The sequence below is a fragment of the Batrachochytrium dendrobatidis genome, assembly GCF_000203795.2.
Source record: "Batrachochytrium dendrobatidis JAM81 unplaced genomic scaffold BATDEscaffold_11, whole genome shotgun sequence".
NCBI lineage: Eukaryota > Fungi > Chytridiomycota > Chytridiomycetes > Rhizophydiales > Batrachochytrium > Batrachochytrium dendrobatidis.
In genome coordinates, this window is record NW_006281109.1 from 302,853 (window position 1) to 328,046 (window position 25,194).

Here is a 25,194-nt window from a genome sequence, read left to right on the forward strand (position 1 = left end):
TTTGAAGTTAATTATAATTCATGTTGAACGAATTGCAGTCCAACGATTCACACAAGTTCGATGATTGACAACAGTCATTGAAATAAATTCATGTGTAACGAGTTTTTCAATTGTTCAGTGGGAATCAAGCATTCCATTCGTGTTTATTTTATTATCGTGCGTTATCAGGACATCACTGGCAGGAAATCTAAGCAAAAAACACAATACAACCATATCAACCATTCCTGGATCGTCAATCATGGACAAATGCGCCTTTCTACCCAGCATATCAGAACTAAATAGAGTGCCAATATTCTCTGCATCTTCAAGGTGATTGAAATGTACTTCGTATCTATGCACGTTAGCAACTTGTGCTAATGACGAGTGAAACAGCTGCGATATTTCATCAAGAATAGTCTTGATGTGCTCATTATATGAATTGGCGGCATGGGTCGACTTTGTTGAATAGGTTGAGTTGCTTGACGAGTTTAACCCAGACTGGAGTACGGATGGCTTTTCACTTGTAGATAGCCTCAATCCCAACGTGCCTTCATACGGAACATATTTATCCTGGCGTGATCCATACAAAAAGATGTGCTTAAAGTTTTGAATCGATGAATCCGAAGCCAGTTGATACAATAGTGTTTGTCTTGGATCCGAGTGTTCACGCAAATTAAGCTGGTCAATGCATTTCGATCTTGATATAGCCTGATACACTCCCATCGCTGTATTCAAAGCGTCGCGTATATTGAGTATAAAAATACAGATACACGTTCAGCATTCACATTTCAAATCACACCACTATTCAAAACGCTTTTCGATTACAAACAAGTACCGTTTACCTGAAGTAATAAACATGTTTTGATGCAACGCGAGTGAAAAATGTGGAGATCCTAGTGTAACAAAGGTGTTGAATAACCCAAAATACTTTTTTAATGCTGGTTTTCGAAACGCACATCGAGCAATGATCCCACCAAGACTATGACACACAAACGAAATACTCTGTAGCGTTTGTTCTTGGATGCTTTCAATAAATGCAACAATTTCTACCACCAAAAGATCAGCCATAGAGTCTATATCTTCAAACGTATCGTCTTCGTAGGAACTTGAATTAAGAAATTTGCAGGATGATAGTGGAATACCCAGCTGAAACAACATGCTTTTAAAATGATTACGATACTGATGGAAATCAAATGAAGATCCTGCAATACATGATATTTGGATTAATTAGCAATGATCAGAAACCTAATACAAAACCTTGAAGCATAGTATACCTAATAATCCATGTACAAATACAATAAGATAACATTTACTTGTATCTTTAGAAACTTTGTCTAATTGGCTCTGATTTCCACTCAGTGTATTCAATAATGGATTTGAAAATGAATCAGAAGGTTGCGCATTACAATAAAACTGGTTTAAATAGTAACTCAGTTTGGTCAGATATTCCGAAGAAGAGTTTAAGGTGCCAAGCATGTCAACAAAATCTTGAATAGACAAATACTCCAGGTCACTAGTTAGAAGCTCATCAAAACCTGTTCCAGTATATAAGCTACTGAAAGCGCGCTGCAATCGAAGATGCGACAACGAATCACCACATAATGACACATTGGAGTGAATTTGAGAATTTAGTTTGCTAATGGATTGATTAGATGTACTGTCGAGTGATTGTGGCGTTGCAGATATTTCTGGCATTGAATGTGAATTTTTTTTTTGAAGATCAGTCAGTAATGGATGCCTATCTGTAGGATAATCTTCCAAAAAAATTGATTTTTTTCTATCCATATTTAACTCGTTTAAATTACATGATCAAACAAAGAAAACATAATTCAAAAATCATTGCCATTTTAATATATACCTTGAATTTGCTAAAAACTCCAAAGATGATTCTAGCTGATCATTATTAATCTTCTCGTGCATTCTTTCAAGCCGACCAAGTGTATATATTGTCCTTAGTCCCAATAGTCCTTTGAATAAACACACTACACTTAAATCTATATAACTTTTCCATGCTTCTTGAATCTATGAGTTTATGCAGAATACAAGTAAGCGTGCCATAAATAGTAATACAAGTACGAGAATGTGTACATACTAGAGGTTTAAGGTTGTTTATCAGGTTAAAAAGGTGGCATGATATTTCAGCTTCGGTTTGATTTTTTCGCTACATGATCATGTATACACATCCATAATAGTGATTAAACAGCGCATTTGATACACGTATCACAATAAAACGGTGTGAAATCCAGTCATACCTCAATAGTGATCCATTTTCGAACAAGTGTTCCAATTCCAGACATCAAAGTGATTTGTTTCAAACGGCTAAAAACAGGAAATACCTCATCCACTATTTGGTACGTGCTAGGCATACGATCCTCATCCATACGAGGCAATGATGTACGAATTATATCATGTATTAGTTTCACTGGTGCAGCATATTCAATATTCTTTTGAATTCCCTGCATCAACTCGCTACTGTAAATATACAGATCAAACAGTGTCCAAATGCATCCCAAAGCAACAGTAAGGAATTGGGACAAGCAAGTACTTTTTGATGGGTTAGACAAGAAGCATTGCGAAATTTGCTGTAAAGGTGTTGATGTGCTAGAAGCTTTGATATTGGTGTTGGATAAGGATCTTCGCGATGTAGTTACAAAATCAGATGTTTGAGCATTGAGAGGCCACGATGAACCCAATGCTCCTGCAATGGAAGTTAATAATGTTCCAGTTAGTGAGGCTCTCGCAGCTGATTTTGAAGTCAAGCCAGTCAATAGATCCTCTGTTTGTATATCAAATCCCATAGGTGATGTTGCAATAACAATATCACAATTGGAGAAAAAAGTTCCATCAAAAGTGACAATATGATGGTGCAATGAATTTGCCCGTATAGACATTATGTCATTGAGACGAATGGTACGAGTTTGCTGCAGTTGAAGCATATCTGGATCATTCGATCTAACGTGTGCGACAGTTTAAAAATAGATTAAAATCAATCCAACTCTATTGAGGGTATGATAGTAGCTGAATGTTTTAAAATCAAGTTAATATCAAAAAGTAAATCAACTTACTCTCCATCTGAAAGAAAATACAGCTGAACTTCCAAATAGGCACATGTATCCTCTTCAAACGCCTGCGTGTCATAATACATATCATGAAGTTCAAATATGGTTCCACACAGCAATGGAATGGTTTCTCCTTGGGTAGTCAAATTAAACGTGTTGGATGCAAACACTGAATGAGATCCAGAAGTCATGGATTGGTGTTTGGTAGCAGATTGTAATGGGTTTACGACGGACTGAGTCGATGGTTGTATTTGAAAAGTTTGATGTGGACTACATCGCCATGTGCATTTTTTGTGATTATTGAGCGGACAAGAGGTTAATTCAAGAGTGTGCGGTGGAAATATGTGATAACGTGGATCCCAGCTATGTTCTAATAATAGATTACATGAGTTGAATATCAGAAGCATAATGATGAGTGTCAGATTAGTCAACTCCAAAAATCAGTCTGGTTTCATTGAAGGATCAATTCACTTTGGAAGCATTGCAAACCACTCGAGACTCATTTGATTTTTAAAGCCCTATTTCATGTAAAATGCAACACTAGACGAATGTTCAATCACATCACAGTTTTGGTAAATTTTTGACTTGTTCAGTCTTCAACTTTTAAAATTGAACATTAAAACATTGGGTGATTGGCAAGGAAACAGCAGTTGCATTCCTGCAATCTTGTTCTCTTGAACTTGAACGCGAATGTGGGATTTCAAATACAACAATGAGTTGGATTGGGCATTAGAAAGGTCAAACCCAATATCTGGATTGTAATGAATCAGTCTGGTGATCGTACAGTGTATGGTAATACCAAAAGCAGAAAGTGATAGTTTGATTATATCGTATGATGAACGTTGTATTTCAAAAGGTCGATTTCTAATAGGAGAGTGCAACGAATATTCAATCATTGTATATTTCAAAGCAAGAGATGGTCATTTCGATATAAAGGTTCCATTTTACGTGAATGCGGCTGCCATCCATCAACTGATATACTCAATGCTACTAGATACTCCAAAAAGTGATGCTATACCTAGAACAGGGTGCTGTAAAAACTCTTCTAATTTGATAGTGCGGATGGGCAGAGCATCAATACGCTTTTCAGCAGAGTCTTTTAAGCTGGACTGATTACAAGGACTGCTGCGCTTGTAAAGTCGAAGTTGGATTTTATACAATCCTCTTTGATAAACATCAATGTTTTTAAAATGGCCAAGACATACACATGCATGGACTGACTGAACAAATGGCATAGATACTATCAAATGTTGATGAATGCTTGATATGCGTTGTTGAAAGTCAAGTTCCAATGAGCGGAGAAACTTGTCAATGTCACTCGACTTGATTTTGATTGAAAGTTGACTATCAAGCACTCAGGTTTGACGGAGGAATGTCGATCCATTGGATTCAGATGCTGACTGAACATTTCTCGTAATCAGATACACGACCATTGTTTATTTCAAAGAGTCGATCACTGCAAGATGAATGCAAGTGCTCATTACGTCAATACGCTGTAATATAAGCTGAAGTTCAAATATTATTTACAAGCCAACGGCAGAACCAAACATTTTGACAGCCAACTGCATAAGAATATCTCGTCTCTTATCCACCGACAGTTTGGTAAATGCCTCGTATACTGACATGCCTTTTGCATCTCGAATCTTTCCTAATCGATCACCGCAGTACGATCCAACCACAGCGCCAGGAACGTTTAAAACAATAAATCCAAGCAAGGCACCTGCCACTGTTCCTATAGGCTGCCAAAAATACTTTGGATTGGGGACTTCAGGAACAAGTAGATCGTTAAACACACCACCGAATGTGGCAAATGGGTCTACTGTAATGTTTGAGAATATGCCATTGGTAGTTAAAAGGGATTCGTCGTACTTTTGTCGTCGCTGTTTATCACTAAAAACTGTGTTGGCCTAACTAGATATGAAATACAAGGAATCCGCACATGAGATTGGTCAAGAGTATCGTACCTCAAAGCAAAGTAAGCATTTGCTATATCCTGGAATCTAGCAGCTGCATCTGGACTAGAGTTTCTATCAGGATGGAAATTGAGCTAAATATGAGGCAACTCATAGCAATGAATGGATTAGTAAGCTTGTACATTCATGTACATTGAAATCGAGTCAAAGACATGAACAGTCAATGGTCACATATCAAGTGTATTGGGTTATCTGAATCATCCTACCGACTGTTTAATGTAAGCTTGACGAATCTCTTCATCCGTAGCGGTTTGAGAAACTCCAAGGATCTCGTAGTATGAGCTGATGACGGGCATGCTTTATTTGGATTGATACAGTCGTGTTCATATAAAATAGAGCATCTTTGTATTTATATTGCAGTCACTGCTTCGATTTCGCTTCAGAATAAACAAATACTTGCGCCTTTCTATTACACATTGCTTTTTCAATAGACAGCGTCCATCATGACCATCAAACTACATTCTGTTGTATTACACATATGGTTTCACTCTAATCCAAGAAAATAAAGACTACACATATTGTGAATATAGCTTTTGTTTTCATACCATGTAGTTTCATGACAAACTATTGATTATCTGCTTATAAACTCTTGTTAGGATTCACGTGAAATATTAACAAGCTAGTTTTATTGTTTCAACAATTCAAATCAATTTATTTTGTACATCAACTCAAACTAAATCATTATTGTCCGAACATGTCAAGAGCAATCTGGTTTAGTCAAGTGAAAGTCTTGTCACGTGTCTAGACTCGATGGTTTCAAACTTTGAATCTGACTATTAATTACTCCCATTGCTAAATACTATTTAGTTTCTATTCGTGATCATGATCAGTGCCCAGCATTCTCTTTCTGATTCCACTAATTTTGAAAATAATCCTAATACTTCAACTGAACCGTCTAATGCCAAATCCCATATTGCCAAGAACGACATGACTGAACTGAGTCTTCGCTCATTAACACTTTCAGACACTACTGATGAGCCCTTGCTTAAACCTAATCCTAGGCGCTTTGTATTGTTTCCTATCCAGTTCAATGAGGTATATTGAGCTTATCGGGTCAACTTATTTTTCTTCAAACTGCATTTTACTGCCATATTCATGCAAAATGCATATTTCTGTATGTCTTGCAATAATTGTTCGATTCCGCTTCGGAATGAGCAATGGCTAAATATTTGTTGTGCTTTCCTACTACAAATTGACTGCCTTTTCAAGACAACCTCCATCATATGATACAACTGTAGTTTTGGGTTGATTGTCACTTTCCTTTTTTGGTATAATTATACGATCACCAGATTCATTCAAATTTAGATAGTTTGACTACTACGACGCTGTCAATCCAACTCTAAACTCATCTGTTGTATCCCAAACTCAAATATGTTTGCAATCTACTTCAAGAAACAAACATTGCACATTTCACAAACGAAATACTGTAATGTTCAATTTCAAAAGTTGAAAGAACGCTTGTCCAATAAATTGGCATCAATTGCTTGATGAGACTGACTATATATTGTGTATTTTGTCTTGAATACTCCATTTACGTGAATGTGACTGCAATGTTATTTCCAATCAACTCATTTTACATTGTAACAATAGATCTGGCAGGCTTATAAGAATCTGGAGGCCAACTTTTGGAGCGCTGAAGAAGTGGAAATGTCCGATGATTTGAATGGTAAAAAACTGTTTACTCATATTGCTACTATTATTTGCTAAAGTGTGATGCATTATGCCTTGCATATCCTTTAATTTAATGCTGTTGACTTATTTCTTGATGACCTATGATTATCTCAGTCCACTTGCAATCCTTCTAGTTCTACTGTGTTTTCAGACGTGTATCTACATAGGCTACTCTTGAACTACTTGCTAATATTTTTACCTATTTGTACTTTTTTTGTGGAGCTAGGCTTTGAACAGCTGTCTCGCAAGGAGCAGTCTTTAATGCTACAGATCACCAGCATTCTCTGTATGGGATGTGGGCTAAATAACGAGGCCATCCTTTCTCGCTACTCGGATGAAATCCAAATCCCTGAAGCTCGCTGCTTTTTTGGATTCCAACTCATGCAAAAGAACATCCACTCGGAACTTTCCATGGTTATTCTTGACATGTTTTCTGAATCTGAAAAACAGCGTGATGATCTTTTGGATGTGATTCAACAACGTATGCGATAAGATTTTACATGGCTATGTAGTGTCTTGTAACTATACTTGATATATGTCTGTTTCTAACCACTTTGGAAAACTCTTATTTGGCTAATTTATCATACTTTAGTTCCAAGTCGTACAATGTGGACCGAGTGGGCTCGTACTCACATGACTCGCTCTGAAGAGCCCTTTGCTCTACGAGTAACCAGTCTTGCCATTTTCCAAGCCATTCATCAGGTTTCACTTCGTGATATTATTGCTTTTATTGCTGGTCCTGAGACATCGACTCTTCCCGTCACCAGTTCCGAGTCTCATCTATTGCACGGTGTTGTTCACGCTATGCACAAGATCCATCACGATCAATTACAATATCTTTCTTTCCTTGCTCTTATTCAATCTAACCTTGTTCGTCGTGCAGACACTCAATTGGTTCATCTTATGGCTCGTGCAGCTGTTGCAGCCGAGCACACGCTCATTGACGATGTGTTCAATCTTTCGACTGGAAATATCTTGCTTTGTGGAAAAATAGTGCCAAAGGAAGCACTCAAGGGTAGAATAGAGTTTTTGACTGACATGTGTCTAACCACCATGGGATACCCTGCCATGTATCATGTGCAAGATCCCATACCATGGATCTCGGTTTTACATGTGCGTGAAGCCAAAAAAGGCAGCGCAGATACACATACAACTCAAACTGTTGTGTCTGCAAAACCCAACATGCAAGAAGACCATGCATTCACTGTTGATGAAGATTTCTAAATCGATTTTCCTATTGCTTTTTTTTGTGAATGAACCTTTATGATTTAACCTGCTTTTATTTTTAAACATTGGCAATAGAATGTCAACCAAGACACATTCTGCACTAGACTATCACCAAAATACAGTTATATACAATAGGAGAACACGTCGACAAGAACGAAAAAAGTCGGGAGAATCTGCAGACATCATATTTCAGCAACTTTCTTCACATATCCAAACTTCAATCTGAGCGTGTTCATCCAATACCAATTTGGAAAATACTCGCTTGCATGTTTTTTTTAGTCGGAAATCCCATACTAGCATTGCCAGATTCCCTTCAAAGGCTACTGAGGAAAACATACAACTTCCGCAGTGGGATAGCTCTGCAAATCGAATTTCTCTGTAATCGGGGATGGAATAGCCATCTCTAGCAAGAGCAATAGATTCTGATAGTGTGTAAAGCGGTTTGCCTGTAGTCATATCCCATACTGCAATTTCGTTGTGATGTGCACCATTGGTGATCAAAATGTGACCATTCATGGCTAGAGTCATGGGAACATGCGAAGTACGCTGAGGTAATATCAGTGGTGGGGGAATAAGAACTGGTGCTGGTGGGATGTGTGTAACCGCATGGACTGGTTGCATTACTTGTATGGGTGCAGCAATCGGTTCCGTCACGAGTGCTGCAGTAGCATCATGCAACAGGGTTAGAGTAGTGCCTGATCCTACGTGAGATTCGACAGGAATGGTACCCGCTTCGCCTAGCGCATCTGCTACTGTTTCAATGCCATTGGGTGCACCAGTGCCAGTATACGTGGAAAAATGAGGCTCACTTGTTTGTATAGAGGATACGGGTGCGGGGACAATAGTCTCTGCAGCTATTGGTTCAGCCGTTGCAGCAAGATCTTGAACAACAGAATTCAATCCATTTTGCAGCGTTCTAGGAACATTCGTATTGGATAGCGTGTACACGAGCTTTTTAGATTTGATCGAATGAACATAAAATGTACCATCATACAATCCGCACACCACGTAGTCATCCCATATACTGACATTGAGTAGTTCTGTGGGAGATATGGTGCCAATGTATTGATCTGGGACAGAAAAGATTGCTATGACATCTGTAGTGTCCATGTTCCATACAACTACTTTTCCTGAATGCCCGCCACCAACAATATGCCGTTTGTGGACGTTCATGGAGTGAATCACACCAAGTTGCTCAATGGGGTTAATGCGAGAATGTTCGGTGAAATCAGAAATACGCCATACAAAAATAGCCGAAGAATCATCAAACGATACAAAATTTCCATCGTGATTGGCCAAAACCAGACTCACTGGTCGAGTATGTCCACGAAGCACGTGCTGAGGTTTAACAAATGGTGTAGAAGGTAGTCCAAACGTCAATGGCTCAGCAGCAGGCGGAACAATATCAACAGCACCAACCAATGAAGTGGAGGCGGATGAAGGATACGCACCAGGAAGGGTTGACGCGAGAGTATGCGATTGTGGTGTGGAAAAAGATGCACTGTTTTCAATGGTAGTGTGATGTGCACCAAGAATTGAAACATTTAGATCTGTCGAGTATGCCATGGCATTGACCCAGCAAATGACATCTCCGCTGATTGCGACAGTATAGGTGAGTTGTGGGTTAGTAGGCCACGCAAATAGATTTGACCTTTGGCTTGGTGTGTGTTTTTGCGATTGGGTGATTTTAGGATTTTTACTAGAAGCAGTTTCAGGATTCGGAGTATCTGGTAGGATTTGAAACTTGTTTTTGAAGGACGCAAACAAATAGCGATTTGAATTTAAACCATCACCACATTTATGTATATTATCATGCATCATGTAGAGTTCTTTCCAAGATGAGGCCATAAGTGAATTTGTTATGATACCCCATGTACGTTTGCATAGCGACCGCCAGTAGGTCATATCAAATGCACAAACAATAGAATGCCATTCCTTGCATATACTTGATACGAGTAATAAGCTATGAGCATCCAACAAGCCAAATATTTGAAAAAGTATATCGGTAGGAAAATGCTAAGACATGATTATAGATAGAAACAAAAGAGTTTAAAGGTGTACAACACACAAGTGAGCAATAGGGTTAGAATAGACTCGACGCCTGTTTTACAATGCCAGTTTAAAATTCAAGCCAATACATACGGGAAATCCAAGCACTATTATTGCTTTAGTAGCCATATGAGCATTAGCAGGATGTGCATGACAGGAATGGTGTTGAGTAGGATCACAGCGACAGTTTACGGCAGTATGACTGTCAAGCTCCCAATTGGAGCGAGACTGGCCTCGAAGACGAAGCTTTTTGTGTGCACGAGGAGCAAGAGCTGCAGTGGATAGAAGGTGGGATTGCTGTCGGATACTCGAATCGGTATAGTTGTGAACATCGTCACTTGTAGTCAAGTCGGTTGAATGCACTATGCTTGAAGCTAGTTGAAAAAACGAATCCTGTCGTTGCTGCTCAGACAAAACTGGATTGGCTTCAATGAGTCTCCATTGATCCATAAAGGACAATGACATGATGTAATAGAATTGATGTTGGGAATACGCAATTACAACTGTATTCACGTAAAATGGACTACTTGTTGGATTGCTTGGAATAAAAATGGTTAAATGCTCGTTGCGCTTATTACAAATTGACTCGAGTCAATACATCCGCCATACAAACTCTTGTGCTAAGTGTTTGATACACTCTTTAAAAATCCAACAATTGAACGTATTGAAAATGAAATGTTGTTCCATACCAACAATCAAAAGACTAATGACTTTTCAAGTTTAAAGGACAATACTGTCTAATCATTCCAGACTGGCTGTTTATGTATTTTGATGCATTGATTTAGTTTTCATTTTACGAATAATACAAATTGATCCGTCAGGACAATTTTGAGCAACCAATGTCTAGGCTGACTAGGAATTTTGCATTGACAGTGTCAGGTATAGGCATGTATGGCTTGTCTGCCTATAGTACCTATCAACTGTATAAAATATATCAGGCACCAGAGCCAGCACCCAATTGCCATGAACCAAAGAATCAGTCTCCGTATCAAAATGTATACAGTGCACTTGCACCAGATTACGATTCCAAGATTGATTGGGATGAATATCTTTTGGGTATTGGTAGGCGACGCAATCAGCTTCTTGAGCATGCAGTGGTAAGAATGACAACGATGCAGTTTGAATTGATATTTGAAGCCATTTGGAATAAAATTGGACTCGATCAGCTTACACTCATTTCGATTGTATAAACAGGGAGATGTCTTGGAAGTGTCTGCAGGAACAGGACGCAACTTGGAATACTACAATACATCTAATATTACATCCTTGACACTTACAGACAGTTCACCAGAGATGCTCAAACAAGCTTATACCAAATTCCAAACCAGTAATCACCGACATCGTTACCATCGCACTCCACCCAAATTCATAGTCATGAACTCTCAACATATTCTAGACACAACACAAACCATGATGCAGCAAGAACAACCTGTTGCACAGTATGATACAGTGGTGGACACATTTGGGTTATGCTCGCATACAGATCCAGTTGCAGCATTAAAGGAAATGGCACGAGTGTGTCGTAAAAAGACTGGCCGGATTCTGCTGTTGGAACATGGACGCACAGGATCGTGGGATTGGCTCAATACGGCACTGGACAAGTTTTCTGGAGATCATGCTCGGGATTGGGGTTGCTGGTGGAATCGAGACATTCTTGGGTTTGTAAAGGATGCTGGCTTGGAGATTGAACAGGTGAAGCGGTATCATTTTGGTACCACTTATCTGTTAGTGTGTAAACCATCCAGGAATCAGCAAGAAACTCGATAGTCTTGATGTCAAACAGTTCAAATGGAATGGCTGGATCGACTGCATGCGTTTGGATTGTTGACAAGATTGAATCTTGAAATAAAGTGTCTCATTGTGCAGTTTTTTGTAGCCTATACTATAGCCATGAATTTGAACTGTAGACTGAATCTGTCTATGGATCATGTAGATACGCTTTATTCTCAGTGTCGCCATTGTCTCTCTCTTGCTGAATCCACAACAGTCGATGATATTCAAGAAGCCAAAAACTGTCTCACGCGGCTGGCCACTATACATCATCATTCTCCCAGTCAGTTGTGGTTAGCCATGAATGCATGGCCTAGTGATCCACTCTGTGCAATCGACTATGCATGTAAGGCTATTAAACAAACACCACAGGCAGAATCTTGTCGAATGCTTGCAAACTGGTTATGGGATATATCCACACATTCATCAATTCCAATACATGGTGAGACGAATGAGTGATATGCTATCATGATAATGATTTCAAATGCAATAACTTGAGATTCTATAGCATACTAATGGCTGACTGCATTGTTTTGTGGATATGGGTTAGACACGATTGATTCTGCATCAGATCTAGCTGCCATTCTGGGATATGATTATGATGAACCCGAGTTTGTTTTGTTGAACCCAACACACATTACCAACCATAATTGTCGTATTATTTCTATATGTCATGATGCCGCCATGTCTTATTGGGCTCAGGCAGCAGAAAAGTTCAATGATGACGCGAGTATACAACAGTTGGCTATTGCAATGTCATCCGTCAATGACAGCGAATCTGCTTTCAAGTGGTGGCATCGTGCTGCGGAAACGGGAAACAAAATGGCCATGACAGTGTTGGCTCATCAGTATATTGCTGATTCTAGCAATTCATTGCAATCAGACAAGAGTCTTGTGAAATCCACCAACCGGACTGTCCAATCCAATGATGACAAATCCACACTGTTTTCTGAACACATATCAACAAAAAGTGATTCACATCAAAACAAAAAGTATAAAGATACTGAAAACAGGCTGCTTGAATATGTGCACATGACAGCAGATCAAGGTGATCCATTATGTAGACGTGCTCTTGGAGATGCGGCATTGGGCTTGTTGCAACTGGGTCAACCCACCTCGTCAATAGTATGTCATTCACCATCAGAAATGGAAGATTCCAAAACACCACTTGAGTGGTACTTTTCAGCAATCGAATCTGGGGATAAAATATCACTTTTGCGTGCAGCCATGCTCCTCTACTTTGGCACTAAACGATCACCTGTAGATGCCATAAAGGCTATAGAGTACTTTGCAGCATCTGCTCGTGAAACGCAGGAACAGCCACGGTTAGTTCAGATTGCTCATTTGGTACGAAATGGGGACACTCGGTCCGATTTGAAAGCAAACGCCGAGCAAGCGTACGAGTATTTTAGCGAGTCAGTTACCAAGGATGGATGTGCAGAAAGTATGCGAATTCTAGGGGATTTGCTGATGACAGGAGAAGGATGTAAGATGGATACACGACGAGGATTTGAGTTGTATGAGAGAGCTGTCGAGCAACGCGATGGCATGGCAATGATATCGATGGTGCGATGTTTATGGTTGGGAATAGGAATTGACAAGGATCGACAACGAGCAAGAGAAACAATGCGAAAGGCAATGATGATGTTTCAACAGAGTGACATGAATGGAATGTACGGTGACAGACATGTATCGATATCAGATGGTGAGGTGGACGCAGCCATTGAACTGATTGCCATTCAATGAAGTGACGGTTCGGATTGAATGTCAAACGCGATTCAGTTTTCTTTTTTGTTGAAATTCCATTCAACGTAAAACATAATGGCATCAGACGGCAGTAATTTGCATAACCAGAATGGCAGCAACTCGCTGCCTGGTGGTGACAACACTACCGGTGTAAGTATCAGGAGTTCTAGTACTTTCTGAAAGTCTGTACTTATCCTATAATGATAATTAGGATTTCAGCAATGCTTTAGAAAAGGCAAAAGCTATGGCAGCTCGTTTTGCTGCTGGTGCAAAGGCTCCTCGAGGTATCTATTCAATCACAAATGATCATGGTTCCATATTCCTTTCAAAAACAGTCTGCTTGTGCTGGATAGTATAGACGGCTATTTGAAGTGGTGACCTGTTCACCTTGTAGGATTCATCTAGTTGATTATCGTAATAAAGTTGGACTACTTTATGAATCTACTGACCGACTATACTCTGTTCATGATACTGGTAATACTGACTAACCCTGTAAACATCATTTTTATATGGACATTGCTGGAACTTGTTTAATCTTGTAGAAGATGGACCATCTCATGGTATCAAGCGACCCAATGACGAGTTTGATCATGATTCTCGTCCTGCTCCATCCTCTGGCTATCGCCGACAGGAAGATTCCGAGAACCAGCAACAACCATACCAGCCAGATATGCATGTTGGAAATGATCCACAACAACAGCACCAGAATCAATACCAACCTCAACAACATCAGCAGCAATATGGCCAACCCCAAATGTATCAACAACAAGGTCATTACGGCAGTGCACCTATGCCCTATGGCGGTCATGCCGGTGGTCATGCTGGCGGCCATGCTGGTGGTCCTCCCACTTCCCACTATGGACCACCTTCTGATCAGCAAAAGATTGTTGTAGTGGTTCCTCCAGGAAAAGTAAGTCATGCTCATACAGTGTCTAGGATATTTATACTGATACGCTCGCATTAATTTACAACTGGTGTAGGCGGGCATTGTTATTGGTCGTGGCGGTGAGACTCTCAAAGGCATTGAGCGTCAATTTGGTGTTCGTATCCAGCTAGAGCCATGTAAGTCGGATCTGCTGTTCAAATTTGTCTGATCGAGTCTCGTTGGTGTCAAACCCACCTGCTGTGTTGTGTATTAATTGCTCTTGTTCATCTAATTAGCGGGACCCAGTGGTGATATTGAAAAGTCGGCTATTATTACTGGTGGTTTACAAGAGATCGAGGCTGCTAGCAAGGCTGTTCAAGAAATCATCAATGGCACTCCACGAACGGGTGGTAATGGTGCATACGGTCAATCTGCAGCACCTTATGGCGCTACACCATATGGTGGAGGCATTACTGCTCATGTTCAGGTTCCTCAAGCTCATGGTGGGTTGATTGGTTTTGTCAGCAATCTCTGTCAAGCAAAATCACGCTTAACGTTATTCTTTTATATATATTGGTCACTTTTGAATACTGTAGTTGGTCTAGTGATTGGCAAGGGCGGTGAAACCATCAAATCGCTACAACAACGGAGTGGTGCTCGAATTACTGTTGCAAAAGAAACTGAAACTGAGCCGGGTGCAACCACTCGAATTGTCACTATTTATGGAAACGAGCATGCTGTTGCTACTGCTCAACATATGGTTAATGAAATCATTCAACACCAGCAATTTCAACGTGTAAGTATTTATATGGTTTTATTTGAATATTTGATGGAAATCAATACTGATATTTGCTATAGCAAGTGACTACTTATGGACCACCTCCAGGCGGATTCAACAACTACGGACAATACTGCGAGGTTGTCATGGTAAGTTGATATGACAAGACCGCTCTATAACTTATTATTTCGTATCTTGATGAATTATGTTTTGCCTGCTTTTCTTGGTCTATATTTTGTATGAATGTTCGCTTCGCTGTATTTTCTTTGCTCGTATTGGATTGTTATTTGCTCGCCTCGGATTTACTATTATTTGTTGCTCGTCTATCTTCATTTTATTGTGGATCTATTTTTTGTTTCGCTGGATACTGTATTTTCTTGTTGAATTTGGTCGATGCCACTTACCCCTCTTCAACATGCTCACTTGTTGTATCTTTCAGGTTTCTGCAACCAAGGTATTTTTTGTATTGCTTTAAATGATCAGAATCCTGTGGATCTGTTGAAATCACACTTGTTTTGTCCTTTGATCTACTGTATTCTTCATGTAAGATGCCTTTTATTTGGTGTCTTGGACTTGCTAGATCTTGATTGATCTATTTCTTTCCTTCCTTTCTTCCTTCTTATTTCTTTGGTGAGTGTGAATATGGTGGTTTGAGCCATTTTCCCTTTCATTGGCTTTGCCTCCTTGCTTAACACTGTTTTTATATCAATTTTAAGGTTGGACTTGTTATTGGTCGAGGTAAGACATTTTGCATCTTTTATTGGAAACGGCTTAGACTGTTATTGTCTGCGCTTCAGCCATGTGTCTATACAGTGCTTTAATGCATTGGTGATCAATTGTGTGACTGTGGTCGAGTTTATGTAGTTTTAATCATTGACACATGGTTTCATTTTTATTTGGTTCAAAAGGTGGCGAGACCATCAAGTCGATTCAGGGCGAGTACGGTGTTACTTTAAAGGTTGATCCCAACACTGATGCTAATGGAGAGCGTCGTGTTGCTGTTTATGGTGAGCTAGTCGCAGCGATGCAGAGTATTGTGCATCTTTTGCTAACCTAACTGATGTACATTCTACAATGATTGCTATTCAATTCATTAGGCCAACCAGATGCCGTTGCACGTGCCAAGGAAGCTGTCTATGAGCGTGCCATGTCTACGGTAAAATAAGCATGACTCGACTAGATGAGATTTATTTTGAACTGATTGCTAATGCAAGTTTGTCTGTGTCTCTGGGACTTACAATATATAGAAGCGTGTCGGTGGTGGTCGAGGTGGTCGTGATGGACAAGATCCGTATGGTCAGCAGCAGCCCCAACAACAGTATAGTTATGCTTACCAGACTCCTGCTACATACACTGATCCTCAACAACAACAGGGCTATGACTATTCAGCATATGGTCAATACGATCCTGCTACATATGCCGCTGCTTATGGCCAACAGGCTGGTGTTGCAGCTCCTGCTGATGGTCAACAACCAGGTACACGCTTTTTACCTGTTATTTTGAAAATGCTCATTCTAACATTGTTTGCTGTACTTTTTGCAACCTTTACATTGATATCTAGCCTATGATGCCAGCCAATATGGCGGTTACGATGCCAAAGCATATGCTGACTATTATGCACAGTATGCTCAGTATTATGGATACGATCCTAATGCTCTTGCAGCAGCTACTGACGGATCTGCTCCTGTTGAAACGACTGGCGAAGCATCTGTTGATGCCACTGGCACTGCTGTAGACTCCCAGACTGCACCCAAAGACTCAGAACAATCCACAGAAGAGACTAATGCTGTTGATAGCTATGATGGACAGCAAGATAGTAGTCAACAGGTTGACAATAGCGAAAGTGTAGTCAATGCCACCGAAGACTCGTCCAACTGAATCGGTCCAGGTTTTGACACGTTTGTCTGTTTCTGGATATTTAGACTTGAGAATTCCATACTTGTTGACTTTAAGATCCAAAAGGTTTGAATTTAGTATAAGCAGAGGCATTTGCAAAAATTTGATGCATTATTTTGTCTTTTTTGAATGGATTGTGAATGAACATTTATGAATAGGACACTTGTTCAGCTGTGTTGACATGAAATGGAACACTTGATTCTTGGAATATACAATGACTAATAGTTGTCGCACTCTTTAAAACACTTTATACTACAAACCATTGCTTATTTTACTGAATACAGAAGCAAATCCAAACTCGGACAGTTTTTCATCCAGATTTCATTTGATTGTATTTTTGAATTTATCTGGAAATCACCAATTACTTGCATCTTGTGTAGCATACTTTATGAATACTTTGGCAGACAACCCGCTTTTTGTCGGTATGGACGATAGTGGTGATCTAGATGCTAGCATGCCATGGCAGATGGAGACCACTGAACAAAGTCTGGACTTGTCTGGACTTACAATTGCCTCTACATTGCCAACGGTACCCTTATCAACACTCGAGGAATTGATTGATAGTATTGATAGTCATTTGAATACCAAAACTGAGGATATAGAGCATAGCATGTCACTTTTTAAGCAAGAAAGGTCTCGACTGCTAAATTCTATTTCTAATGACATATTACTAGAAGCTGTAGATAGTAAAAATGTAAAGTACATGTGTTTGCGTCTGGTTACATGACTGTTTCCAAATTCATATTCTAATCACTCGAGTGTTTATGTTGATTGATACATTGTGGCTGATGGAATCTGTATGATTCGGACATGTACTCAGGCATTGGAACCTGTTTGGAAACTGAATGCATCGATTGATATTCTTGATCAGTTAGAAAACAACAGTATGGCGAGTATGCCTTGTCTAGGTCTTTCTGCCAACGACTGGACTCATTTTGTACATCAAAGTTTAGATCGACAAGTAAGTGTTGGGTTCAACCCTGCGTGACTTTTATATAGATGGTGCATATTGAGTGAACACGCGGTATTTCATGTCGTACCTGTTGCATCAAGAGCTATCCATCCACGCTTCGATCCATTTCAGCAATTGATACAATCTATTTCCAAACTAGGTTTCTCCAGCCATCCGAGCCATGTATGAGCAAAAAGTCAACCAAGTAATTGTTGACAAATGTCATGATTTGATTCGATTTTCATTGGGATTGTCAGAAGATGCAGGTGTAGACTATTCGTTTATCTTTATTCATTTTACTTGCATCGAATCTTTATGTTCAACTGTTTATTGCATCGGTATATGCTTATAGCTATCCTTCCACAAGACTTGCAAACCTTTACAGCACATCTCGATCACACATTAGCTCAAATCAATCGCAATAGAGTAGATATCCTTCAAGGTTATATCGATATTCTCGACGAATATGAAAAGGTACTCGATAACCATGCGTATGTGACACATGGCATTCAGTCGTGGATCGGTTCATTCTGTAGCCAAACTCAACCTGTGCTGCATGAATCGTTTGCATCGTATTTTGAAACCATCCATTCGAATTTAAGATTGAAACTCGAGTACGTGTTTGCATTTTGGTTGGGGTTGAAGAATGGCTACTAAAGAATTCAATGGCTGTTGCATTAGGTGCTTGAAATTTGATTTGGTGGGTTCAATTAAGGATAGTCGAGTGGGTCAAGACATGGAAAAAGCAAAGTAAGGTGTTCATTGGGTGTAGATAACTTGGTTTATATCATATTGTATTCATGATTGAATATAGCTTTACGGTGAATCCATGACTAATTTATATTGCTGTTTAAACACTAGACATGACTTGGAATATGCAAATAGACAGATTCAAGCCAGCTTTGACCAAATCACAGCAGAACTGAGCCAGTATGACAGTTTTGGCGACGAGTTTCACAAGATTGTCAATGCTTATGCCATGTATTCACAGGAGTTATTGACGATTGAGCGCGATCTCGCTCGACTCGATACATGAGATGAATCAGGCTCAGTACAAGCCATTAAAATAAAGCCATTCTAACCAGATCTAGATTGTTATTATATCGTCCAGGTTCAATTCAAATGGTTTATTAAAAACATACATGCAAGGATCGCAAAGGACACTCGCATATATTACCAGCCACTGGCAGCGGGCTGCTCGCCAGACCATTCATTGTCAGCAGCTGCACCCCAGTCACCATCACCTTCAGCAACGGGAGCAACAGCAACAACATCAGCAGCACCGGCAGTGCCTTCCCATTCAAGAGCAGCCTGATCCTCGGAGGTTTTCCACTCATCAGCCTCGGCCTTTTGAGCAAGAAGCTCGGCTTCCTTCTCAGCCTCTTCAACGGGGTCACGGTAGAAGAACATGTCAACCATGATATCCCACTGGCTTGTACGCGCAATGGATCCACGAAGACGGAGAACCTCACGAGCAAGGAGATACCAGCCAAGACCGATTGCGTGACGGCCCTTGTTGTTTGTGGGGATGGCAACATCAACAAACTTGAGGGAAGAGTCAGTGTCACAGAAGGAGATGACGGGGATGTTGACATAGGAAGCCTCAATAATAGGCTGGTGATCCATAGCAGGGTCAGTAACAACAACCAGACGGGGCTCACGGAACGAGCGAGTGATGTAATTGGTGAAGGTACCGGGAGTGAAACGTCCAGCAATGGCCTGAGCACCAGTGTACTGAGCAAACTTGAGGGCAGCACGCTGACCATAAGGACGAGCAGAGATCACACAGACATCAGCAGGGTTTTCAATGGAAGCAATGATACGGGCAGCAAGAACAAGCTTCTCCCAGGTTTTGCCAATGTTGATGATGTTGACACCATCAGTACGGCGCTTGAAGACGTATGGAGCCATTTTAATCTCAGAGTTCTTTGTGCCAAGATGGGACTGATGGATCCAATTGTTCAAGATTGAGTGATCATTACAGAAAGGTCCGAGCAGATAAGATTGTAGAAATAAAACACATGAGTATCCAGATTTCACAACACAAGCACTCCAACACCGAATGGATTCAAAAGTCAAGCCATACCTGGGCAGCAAGAAGCATCTGCATATCGGCCTCTGTGGGAGCAAGAATGGCTGGAACCTTGGACATGATGAGTTTGTTTCCGGAAGCACGACTAGAATATAATACGAATAGTTGAATGTAAGTTGGAGTTCAAGTTGCAATAGACTGACTCAATTCAAACAAGATGCATTCATCCATGCATGATGGATGGATGAATGCATGCATGATGGCTTGCATAGTCAGATGGATGGATGGTTCAGTAGAATCTAGCACTCACAGTTCCAATTAGAAATGTATCGGGTAAGAATAGGAGTTGGAGAATAATTGTTAATGTAGAGGGACAATGAGGGACAGTGAGGGACTTTTGACGCGTTATGGCAATATTCATGTAAAATGAAACGAATACTTTCATCAGTCTCAGTATATCCTTGACTTGTTCAATCTGTAACTCTCCTACAAAACACTAGATGATTAACATGAAAACAACAGTTGAGTTTCTGCAATAATTGGTTTGTAAACTTGAGTGTGAATATGAGATTCAGGATACAACAATCAGTTTGATTGGAAACAACCAAATCCAATATCTGGATTGCAATGAACGAATCTGGTGATTGTACAATGCATGGTTATTCCAAAAGTGGAGAAAGCGATAGTTTTTATTATAAGATGAACGTTGTTTCAAAAAGTTAGTTTTTAATAGAAAAGCGTAACGAATATTAACTATTGTTTATTTCAAGAATCGATTGCTGCAAGATAAATACAAGTACTTCATTTATGTGAATACAACTGCAGTATATTGCTAGTCATTATGCAATCGACTCTTTCACAACAACTACCGCAATACTTTCCACTCAAACTGAAAAAGTGTGCTGCTCCAGCTGAAGCCTTTTTTGCTTGTTTTGAAACCGAGGCTGCTCCAAATGGTGTAAGTTGCTATCCATATTGTTCATATCCATATTGCATCTGCTTATGTTTTATTGATTATAACTGGCAGGATCGAGATGTAGCACGAAAAGCCATTGCAAAGTGTGGTGAACAACTCAATGCATACAAGGCTTGCATGGACAACTTTGTCGGACCCAAAGCCGCCAGTCGATCTGTTCCAGTGACTGGATGGAGCAGATGGGTTTCATGGTCTGCATGGACTGGTCAGGCTTAAGTATAGATATCAAACAGATCCATAAGATCTAGTCCTGCTCGACTCATTAAACATGCATTTATTCAATCGGAGTTGATGATCTTTTAGTGTGCATTGGTATACTTTTATTTTGGTAGTACGTTGTCATTGGACTCTACAGTAGGATATACTTTCTGTAAGATGGTCAGTACAGTGTCCAATAAACACGACAATAATGTGCGATTATAGACTATACCCATGAAAAGTTTGTTTTTGACTGACAACATAAACCATTGGTTTGACTATTCTTTGACGTTGAGCTACGGGCAGACTGCACAGCGGTTTTTTGGCCATGCGAGTATTCGAGAGTCGTCAATCCATGAATGTCTGATTGAAAAATCAATTACACGAATGATTCAATCTGCAATGTTTAGACTCGATATCAAATGCAGTCATTATTGTCGTATAATGCATACCAACTCACATAGATACATATGTAGACTGATCAAGTATGCCAAATACACGGTGACTATCAATGAGAATACTGCATCAACACCAGTAATCCACTGTATGGTGCTTGAAGCCAATCCAAACCCTAAATACGATCGACTGTCAATTCAAATCTGATATACAACAACTCGATAATCATATTTACACCTTACCACTGTTGTTGGTATTTGAACCATTGATACTGCATACGATCAGCACATATACAGCAACAATTGTCATGGTCAGTGAATGTGTGAATGCAGCAAACATAGTTTGTATATACAATCTAGAATCGAATAGTTTTTGGCGACGAGTTGGCCATTGCAGTATTAAAATCACAATATCAATATCAATATCAGTGTCAACATCAATATCAATACACATCACATACCGATAATTATAGTATCCGATGCAATTATTGACATAGAAACAATGGTGATCGATTCGACGGACACATTTGTTGCAGTATCTGCAATGGAGCGAGTCTAATCTCCTATACTTACAGTGTTTAGATTGCAGTTGTGCGTTCAGTTTGATGTAGTCAATATATACAATCGACTCACACATTACATGCACATACTGTGCAAAACTGCAATGATGGATCGTGTGTTGGCATGCCATTTGTAGGTTTAGCAGATTGAAATGGATCCGGTTTATAGTCCAGTCCGAGCCTGTAGTATTGTTGCACTCTGTTGCCATGCTGTGGAACTGCAGGTGTTTGAATTTTGGACTCGGATGATGGTGTTTCGGTCAAGACCACGTTGTGATGATACGATTCAGTATATAATGACCGGTCGACTGGATCTGACCACATGAGTGCCATGGACAAAACAGATAGTAATACTGCACATGATACTGACCATACATACAGTGTAGTTCGTATAGTCATTGAAGCAATCACGGACATATGAAGAGTTAAGAATACACTTAAACTGACCAAGACATATAGAATAGCCAGTAGTTGACGCGGATGTAATGGCAGTTGAAGTCCGTTTAGTCGAACAGGTAAAGTCATCATGTTGTTGATATCGCTATTGTGTATACGAATAGCAGTGTGGTGTTGAACCAGTGAAGTCATTGAATCTACAGAATAATGTAATTTAGACTTTCTAGTCAAAGTTGGTTTCAATATTAACGCGAGTCATTCGAGTGTTTTTAATGACAGTAAAGTATTGTATAAGATTATTAGTCAGTTTCAGTATCAATAAAGAATATTTCTAATATAAAATATTAATCCAAATTCAACCATTTTTAATGAATTTTATGAAATTTCAGCTCAAAATCAACAATTTCCAAAACTTGAAACAAATTCAAAACTGAATTGCAAGCAGCTTCAAATTCAAATTTGTTTTTTTCAAACTCGAAAGAAAACTCGAATTGAAACAGTTTTTGTTTTCTTTCCTTTCACTCGACTGAATTTCCATTACATTATGGCTGCTGAAAAGTAAATGGTTTTGCTTGTTTCTTGATTGTGTTTGATATGAACATCCCGTTGTCAATGGATTGAACTGTTGCTTGTGTCAGCACTCGCACTCTGCTTTTATTACTGTCTGGCTTCAGTAAAATCCCTGTTTGATGCACTTTTTATTTTGGTTTAGTGGATGATGGCTGGGTTTTCGCTTTTGGGTGATACATTCATACCAGTTTAGACAATACAATCAAGTCCTACTATGCATGGTCTAATCACTCGAGACTTTTTTACTGCTCATATGAAACCACATTCCGGGTGTGCTATCAGGGTTTCATAAAGGGTTTTACTATTGCATTTGGACAGTATTTCTGATGGCGGATTGAAAATGCATTTGACTTTTAATCTACTCTTTATAACTATAGTCCACTTGAAGAATACAAGTGTTTTCCAAAATGGTTCATGATGCAATGTTTTTTTGGTTCAAATGGACTAAATTGATGTTTATTATTTTTCTTGATAGCCCAACGCACGAAGCTTCGGCTGGACTAGAAGATCTCGCCGAGAATGACATTCAGGTACAGTGTTATTGCTTCTTGTGTTCACTTGAGTCTTGCTGTTCACTTTCATGTCTTGTTTTATACTCTGCTAACACTGGATTTGAATCTGAAAATAAAACTATAGACCAACTTTGATGAGCGTGCTGAGACGTTTGACGAAATGAACCTCAAGAAAGAGCTGCTGCGCGGTATCTTTGCTTATGGGTAAGTTGCACTTCTGGTCTGATATATATCCAGCTATTGGATTGAGATCAATTACAGCATTTAGATCAGATATCTTACCATTGGTTAATGTTTAAATAATCTAGTTTCGAAACCCCTTCCATCATTCAGCAACGTGCTATTCTCCCCGTGCTCCGTAAGCACGACGTCATTGCCCAGGCTCAGTCTGGTACTGGTAAAACTGCCACCTTTTCCATTTCAATCTTGCAAAATATTGACGAGACTGTGCGTGAGTGCCAGGCTCTTGTTCTTGCTCCAACTCGTGAGCTTGCCCAACAGATCCAAAAGGTTATTTTGGCTCTTGGTGATTTTCTCCAGATTGAATGCCACGCTTGTATCGGTGGTACTAATGTCCGTGAGGACATGGACAAGCTCCAGGCTGGTCCCCACGTTGTTGTTGGTACTCCAGGTCGTGTCTTTGACATGATTAACCGTGGTGCTCTTCGCGCCAATAAGATCAAGATGTTTGTTCTTGACGAGGCTGACGAGATGTTGTCTCGTGGTTTCAAGGAGCAGATCTACAACGTTTTCCAGCTTCTCTCCAGCGAGATTCAGGTGGTTCTTTTGTCTGCCACCATGCCTGCTGATGTTCTTGAAGTAACCAAGAGCTTCATGGTTGACCCTAAGCGTATTCTTGTCAAGCGTGATGAGCTTACCCTCGAAGGTATCAAGCAATTCTACATTGCTGTCGAGAAAGAAGAATGGAAATTCGAAACCCTTTGTGATTTGTATGAAACTGTCACTGTCACTCAAGCCGTCATTTTCTGCAACACTAAGAGGAAGGTTGACTGGCTCACTGAGCATATGCGTGCTCGTGACTTTACTGTCTCTGCCTTGGTATGCTTTATTGCTCTGAATAATGCATTGTTGCAGAATACTGTTTCTCACTCTAGATTTAATCTTGACAATATAGCACGGTGAGATGGAGCAAAAGGAGCGTCAGACTATTATGGGAGAATTCCGATCTGGTTCTTCCCGTATTCTGATTACAACCGATCTGTTGGCTCGTGGTATTGATGTGCAACAAGTCTCACTTGTCATCAACTATGATCTTCCTACCAACCGTGAAAACTACATTCATCGTATTGGTCGTGGTGGTCGTTTTGGTCGTAAAGGTGTTGCCATCAATTTCATGACCACCGAGGATCAGGCTATGCAGCGTGACATTGAAACTTTCTACAACACTCAGGTCGAGGAAATGCCAAAGTCTATTGCTGGTCTTATTTGATTATTTTTATGATATATCATTTTGGTTGACTTTGCACTCTCAACCTTACATCTTTCCTACTCGTTCACCCCCGCACTTTTGAATTTTGCAATTTCATTATGTTGTATTGTCAAATAAAAGAGGCTTTTCATTCGCTGATA

General features: G+C 39.8%; 11 protein-coding genes across 11 annotated transcripts; 6 read left to right on the forward strand and 5 right to left on the reverse strand.

The window, feature by feature from the left end:
- Nucleotides 1-114: 114 nt before the first annotated feature.
- BATDEDRAFT_90942 (uncharacterized protein) lies at nt 115-3,229 on the reverse strand (the record flags this gene model as incomplete). Its single annotated transcript, XM_006681202.1, has 7 exons — nt 115-704; nt 822-1,181; nt 1,293-1,756; nt 1,838-2,001; nt 2,072-2,140; nt 2,232-2,931; nt 3,045-3,229. 7 exons carry the CDS (start codon nt 3,227-3,229, stop codon nt 115-117), a joined length of 2,532 nt encoding a protein of 843 aa, XP_006681265.1.
- Nucleotides 3,230-4,561: 1,332 nt separating this feature from the next.
- BATDEDRAFT_26840 (uncharacterized protein) lies at nt 4,562-5,307 on the reverse strand (the record flags this gene model as incomplete). The annotated part of the gene is made up of 2 exons (XM_006681001.1): nt 4,562-4,945; nt 5,218-5,307. 2 exons carry the CDS (start codon nt 5,305-5,307, stop codon nt 4,562-4,564), a joined length of 474 nt encoding a protein of 157 aa, XP_006681064.1.
- Nucleotides 5,308-5,845: 538 nt separating this feature from the next.
- BATDEDRAFT_37293 (uncharacterized protein) lies at nt 5,846-7,957 on the forward strand. The gene is made up of 4 exons (XM_006681113.1): nt 5,846-6,046; nt 6,602-6,677; nt 6,909-7,163; nt 7,275-7,957. The coding sequence occupies exons 1-4, from the start codon at nt 5,939-5,941 to the stop codon at nt 7,904-7,906; spliced, it is 1,071 nt and encodes a 356-aa protein (XP_006681176.1). The 5' UTR covers nt 5,846-5,938; the 3' UTR covers nt 7,907-7,957.
- On the reverse strand, nt 7,946-10,423 carry BATDEDRAFT_35758 (uncharacterized protein; the record flags this gene model as incomplete). Its single annotated transcript, XM_006681086.1, has 2 exons — nt 7,946-9,925; nt 10,052-10,423. 2 exons carry the CDS (start codon nt 10,421-10,423, stop codon nt 8,099-8,101), a joined length of 2,199 nt encoding a protein of 732 aa, XP_006681149.1. The 3' UTR covers nt 7,946-8,098.
- Nucleotides 10,424-10,845: 422 nt separating this feature from the next.
- Nucleotides 10,846-11,725, forward strand: BATDEDRAFT_13443 (uncharacterized protein; the record flags this gene model as incomplete). Its single annotated transcript, XM_006680945.1, has 2 exons — nt 10,846-11,055; nt 11,153-11,725. 2 exons carry the CDS (start codon nt 10,846-10,848, stop codon nt 11,723-11,725), a joined length of 783 nt encoding a protein of 260 aa, XP_006681008.1.
- A 1,824-nt stretch (nt 11,726-13,549) lies between these two features.
- On the forward strand, nt 13,550-17,175 carry BATDEDRAFT_90775 (uncharacterized protein; the record flags this gene model as incomplete). Its single annotated transcript, XM_006681140.1, has 13 exons — nt 13,550-13,624; nt 13,686-13,758; nt 14,017-14,384; nt 14,455-14,536; nt 14,636-14,842; nt 14,936-15,135; nt 15,198-15,266; nt 15,557-15,571; nt 15,834-15,855; nt 16,026-16,124; nt 16,215-16,273; nt 16,365-16,593; nt 16,679-17,175. The coding sequence occupies 13 exons, from the start codon at nt 13,550-13,552 to the stop codon at nt 16,993-16,995; spliced, it is 1,815 nt and encodes a 604-aa protein (XP_006681203.1). The 3' UTR covers nt 16,996-17,175.
- Nucleotides 17,176-17,401: 226 nt separating this feature from the next.
- On the forward strand, nt 17,402-19,001 carry BATDEDRAFT_26844 (uncharacterized protein; the record flags this gene model as incomplete). The annotated part of the gene is made up of 5 exons (XM_006681002.1): nt 17,402-17,707; nt 17,834-17,974; nt 18,126-18,231; nt 18,318-18,579; nt 18,827-19,001. The coding sequence occupies 5 exons, from the start codon at nt 17,402-17,404 to the stop codon at nt 18,999-19,001; spliced, it is 990 nt and encodes a 329-aa protein (XP_006681065.1).
- A 58-nt stretch (nt 19,002-19,059) lies between these two features.
- BATDEDRAFT_90776 (uncharacterized protein) lies at nt 19,060-20,142 on the reverse strand. The gene is made up of 2 exons (XM_006681203.1): nt 20,052-20,142; nt 19,060-19,909 (listed from the first exon to the last, which is right to left on the reverse strand). The coding sequence occupies exons 1-2, from the start codon at nt 20,115-20,117 to the stop codon at nt 19,139-19,141; spliced, it is 837 nt and encodes a 278-aa protein (XP_006681266.1). The 5' UTR covers nt 20,118-20,142; the 3' UTR covers nt 19,060-19,138.
- A 696-nt stretch (nt 20,143-20,838) lies between these two features.
- Nucleotides 20,839-21,189, forward strand: BATDEDRAFT_91002 (uncharacterized protein; the record flags this gene model as incomplete). The annotated part of the gene is made up of 2 exons (XM_006681141.1): nt 20,839-20,955; nt 21,025-21,189. 2 exons carry the CDS (start codon nt 20,839-20,841, stop codon nt 21,187-21,189), a joined length of 282 nt encoding a protein of 93 aa, XP_006681204.1.
- Nucleotides 21,190-21,397: 208 nt separating this feature from the next.
- Nucleotides 21,398-22,714, reverse strand: BATDEDRAFT_26846 (uncharacterized protein; the record flags this gene model as incomplete). The annotated part of the gene is made up of 4 exons (XM_006681003.1): nt 21,398-21,534; nt 21,632-21,742; nt 21,810-21,922; nt 22,200-22,714. 4 exons carry the CDS (start codon nt 22,712-22,714, stop codon nt 21,398-21,400), a joined length of 876 nt encoding a protein of 291 aa, XP_006681066.1.
- Nucleotides 22,715-23,050: 336 nt separating this feature from the next.
- BATDEDRAFT_33571 (uncharacterized protein) lies at nt 23,051-25,193 on the forward strand. Its single transcript, XM_006681070.1, has 5 exons — nt 23,051-23,080; nt 23,568-23,622; nt 23,729-23,808; nt 23,913-24,663; nt 24,740-25,193. Exons 1-5 carry the CDS (start codon nt 23,067-23,069, stop codon nt 25,052-25,054), a joined length of 1,215 nt encoding a protein of 404 aa, XP_006681133.1. The 5' UTR covers nt 23,051-23,066; the 3' UTR covers nt 25,055-25,193.
- Nucleotide 25,194: the final 1 nt, after the last annotated feature.

Bases quoted from the DNA above. Each gene is read 5' to 3' on its own strand.
- BATDEDRAFT_37293 (XM_006681113.1), top strand. From the start codon at position 5,939: ATGACTGAACTGAGTCTTCGCTCATTAACACTTTCAGACACTACTGAT. The intron at 6,047-6,601 runs GTATATTGAGCT...TTGTAACAATAG, and splicing joins TTCCTATCCAGTTCAATGAG to ATCTGGCAGGCTTATAAGAA. The intron at 7,164-7,274 runs GTATGCGATAAG...ATCATACTTTAG, and splicing joins TTTGGATGTGATTCAACAAC to TTCCAAGTCGTACAATGTGG.
- BATDEDRAFT_90776 (XM_006681203.1), bottom strand. From the start codon at position 20,117: ATGTCCAAGGTTCCAGCCATTCTTGCTCCCACAGAGGCCGATATGCAG. The intron at 19,910-20,051 runs GTATGGCTTGAC...TGGATCCATCAG, and splicing joins AGATGCTTCTTGCTGCCCAG to TCCCATCTTGGCACAAAGAA.
- BATDEDRAFT_33571 (XM_006681070.1), top strand. The intron at 23,623-23,728 runs GTACAGTGTTAT...ATAAAACTATAG, and splicing joins TCGCCGAGAATGACATTCAG to ACCAACTTTGATGAGCGTGC. The intron at 24,664-24,739 runs GTATGCTTTATT...TTGACAATATAG, and splicing joins ACTTTACTGTCTCTGCCTTG to CACGGTGAGATGGAGCAAAA.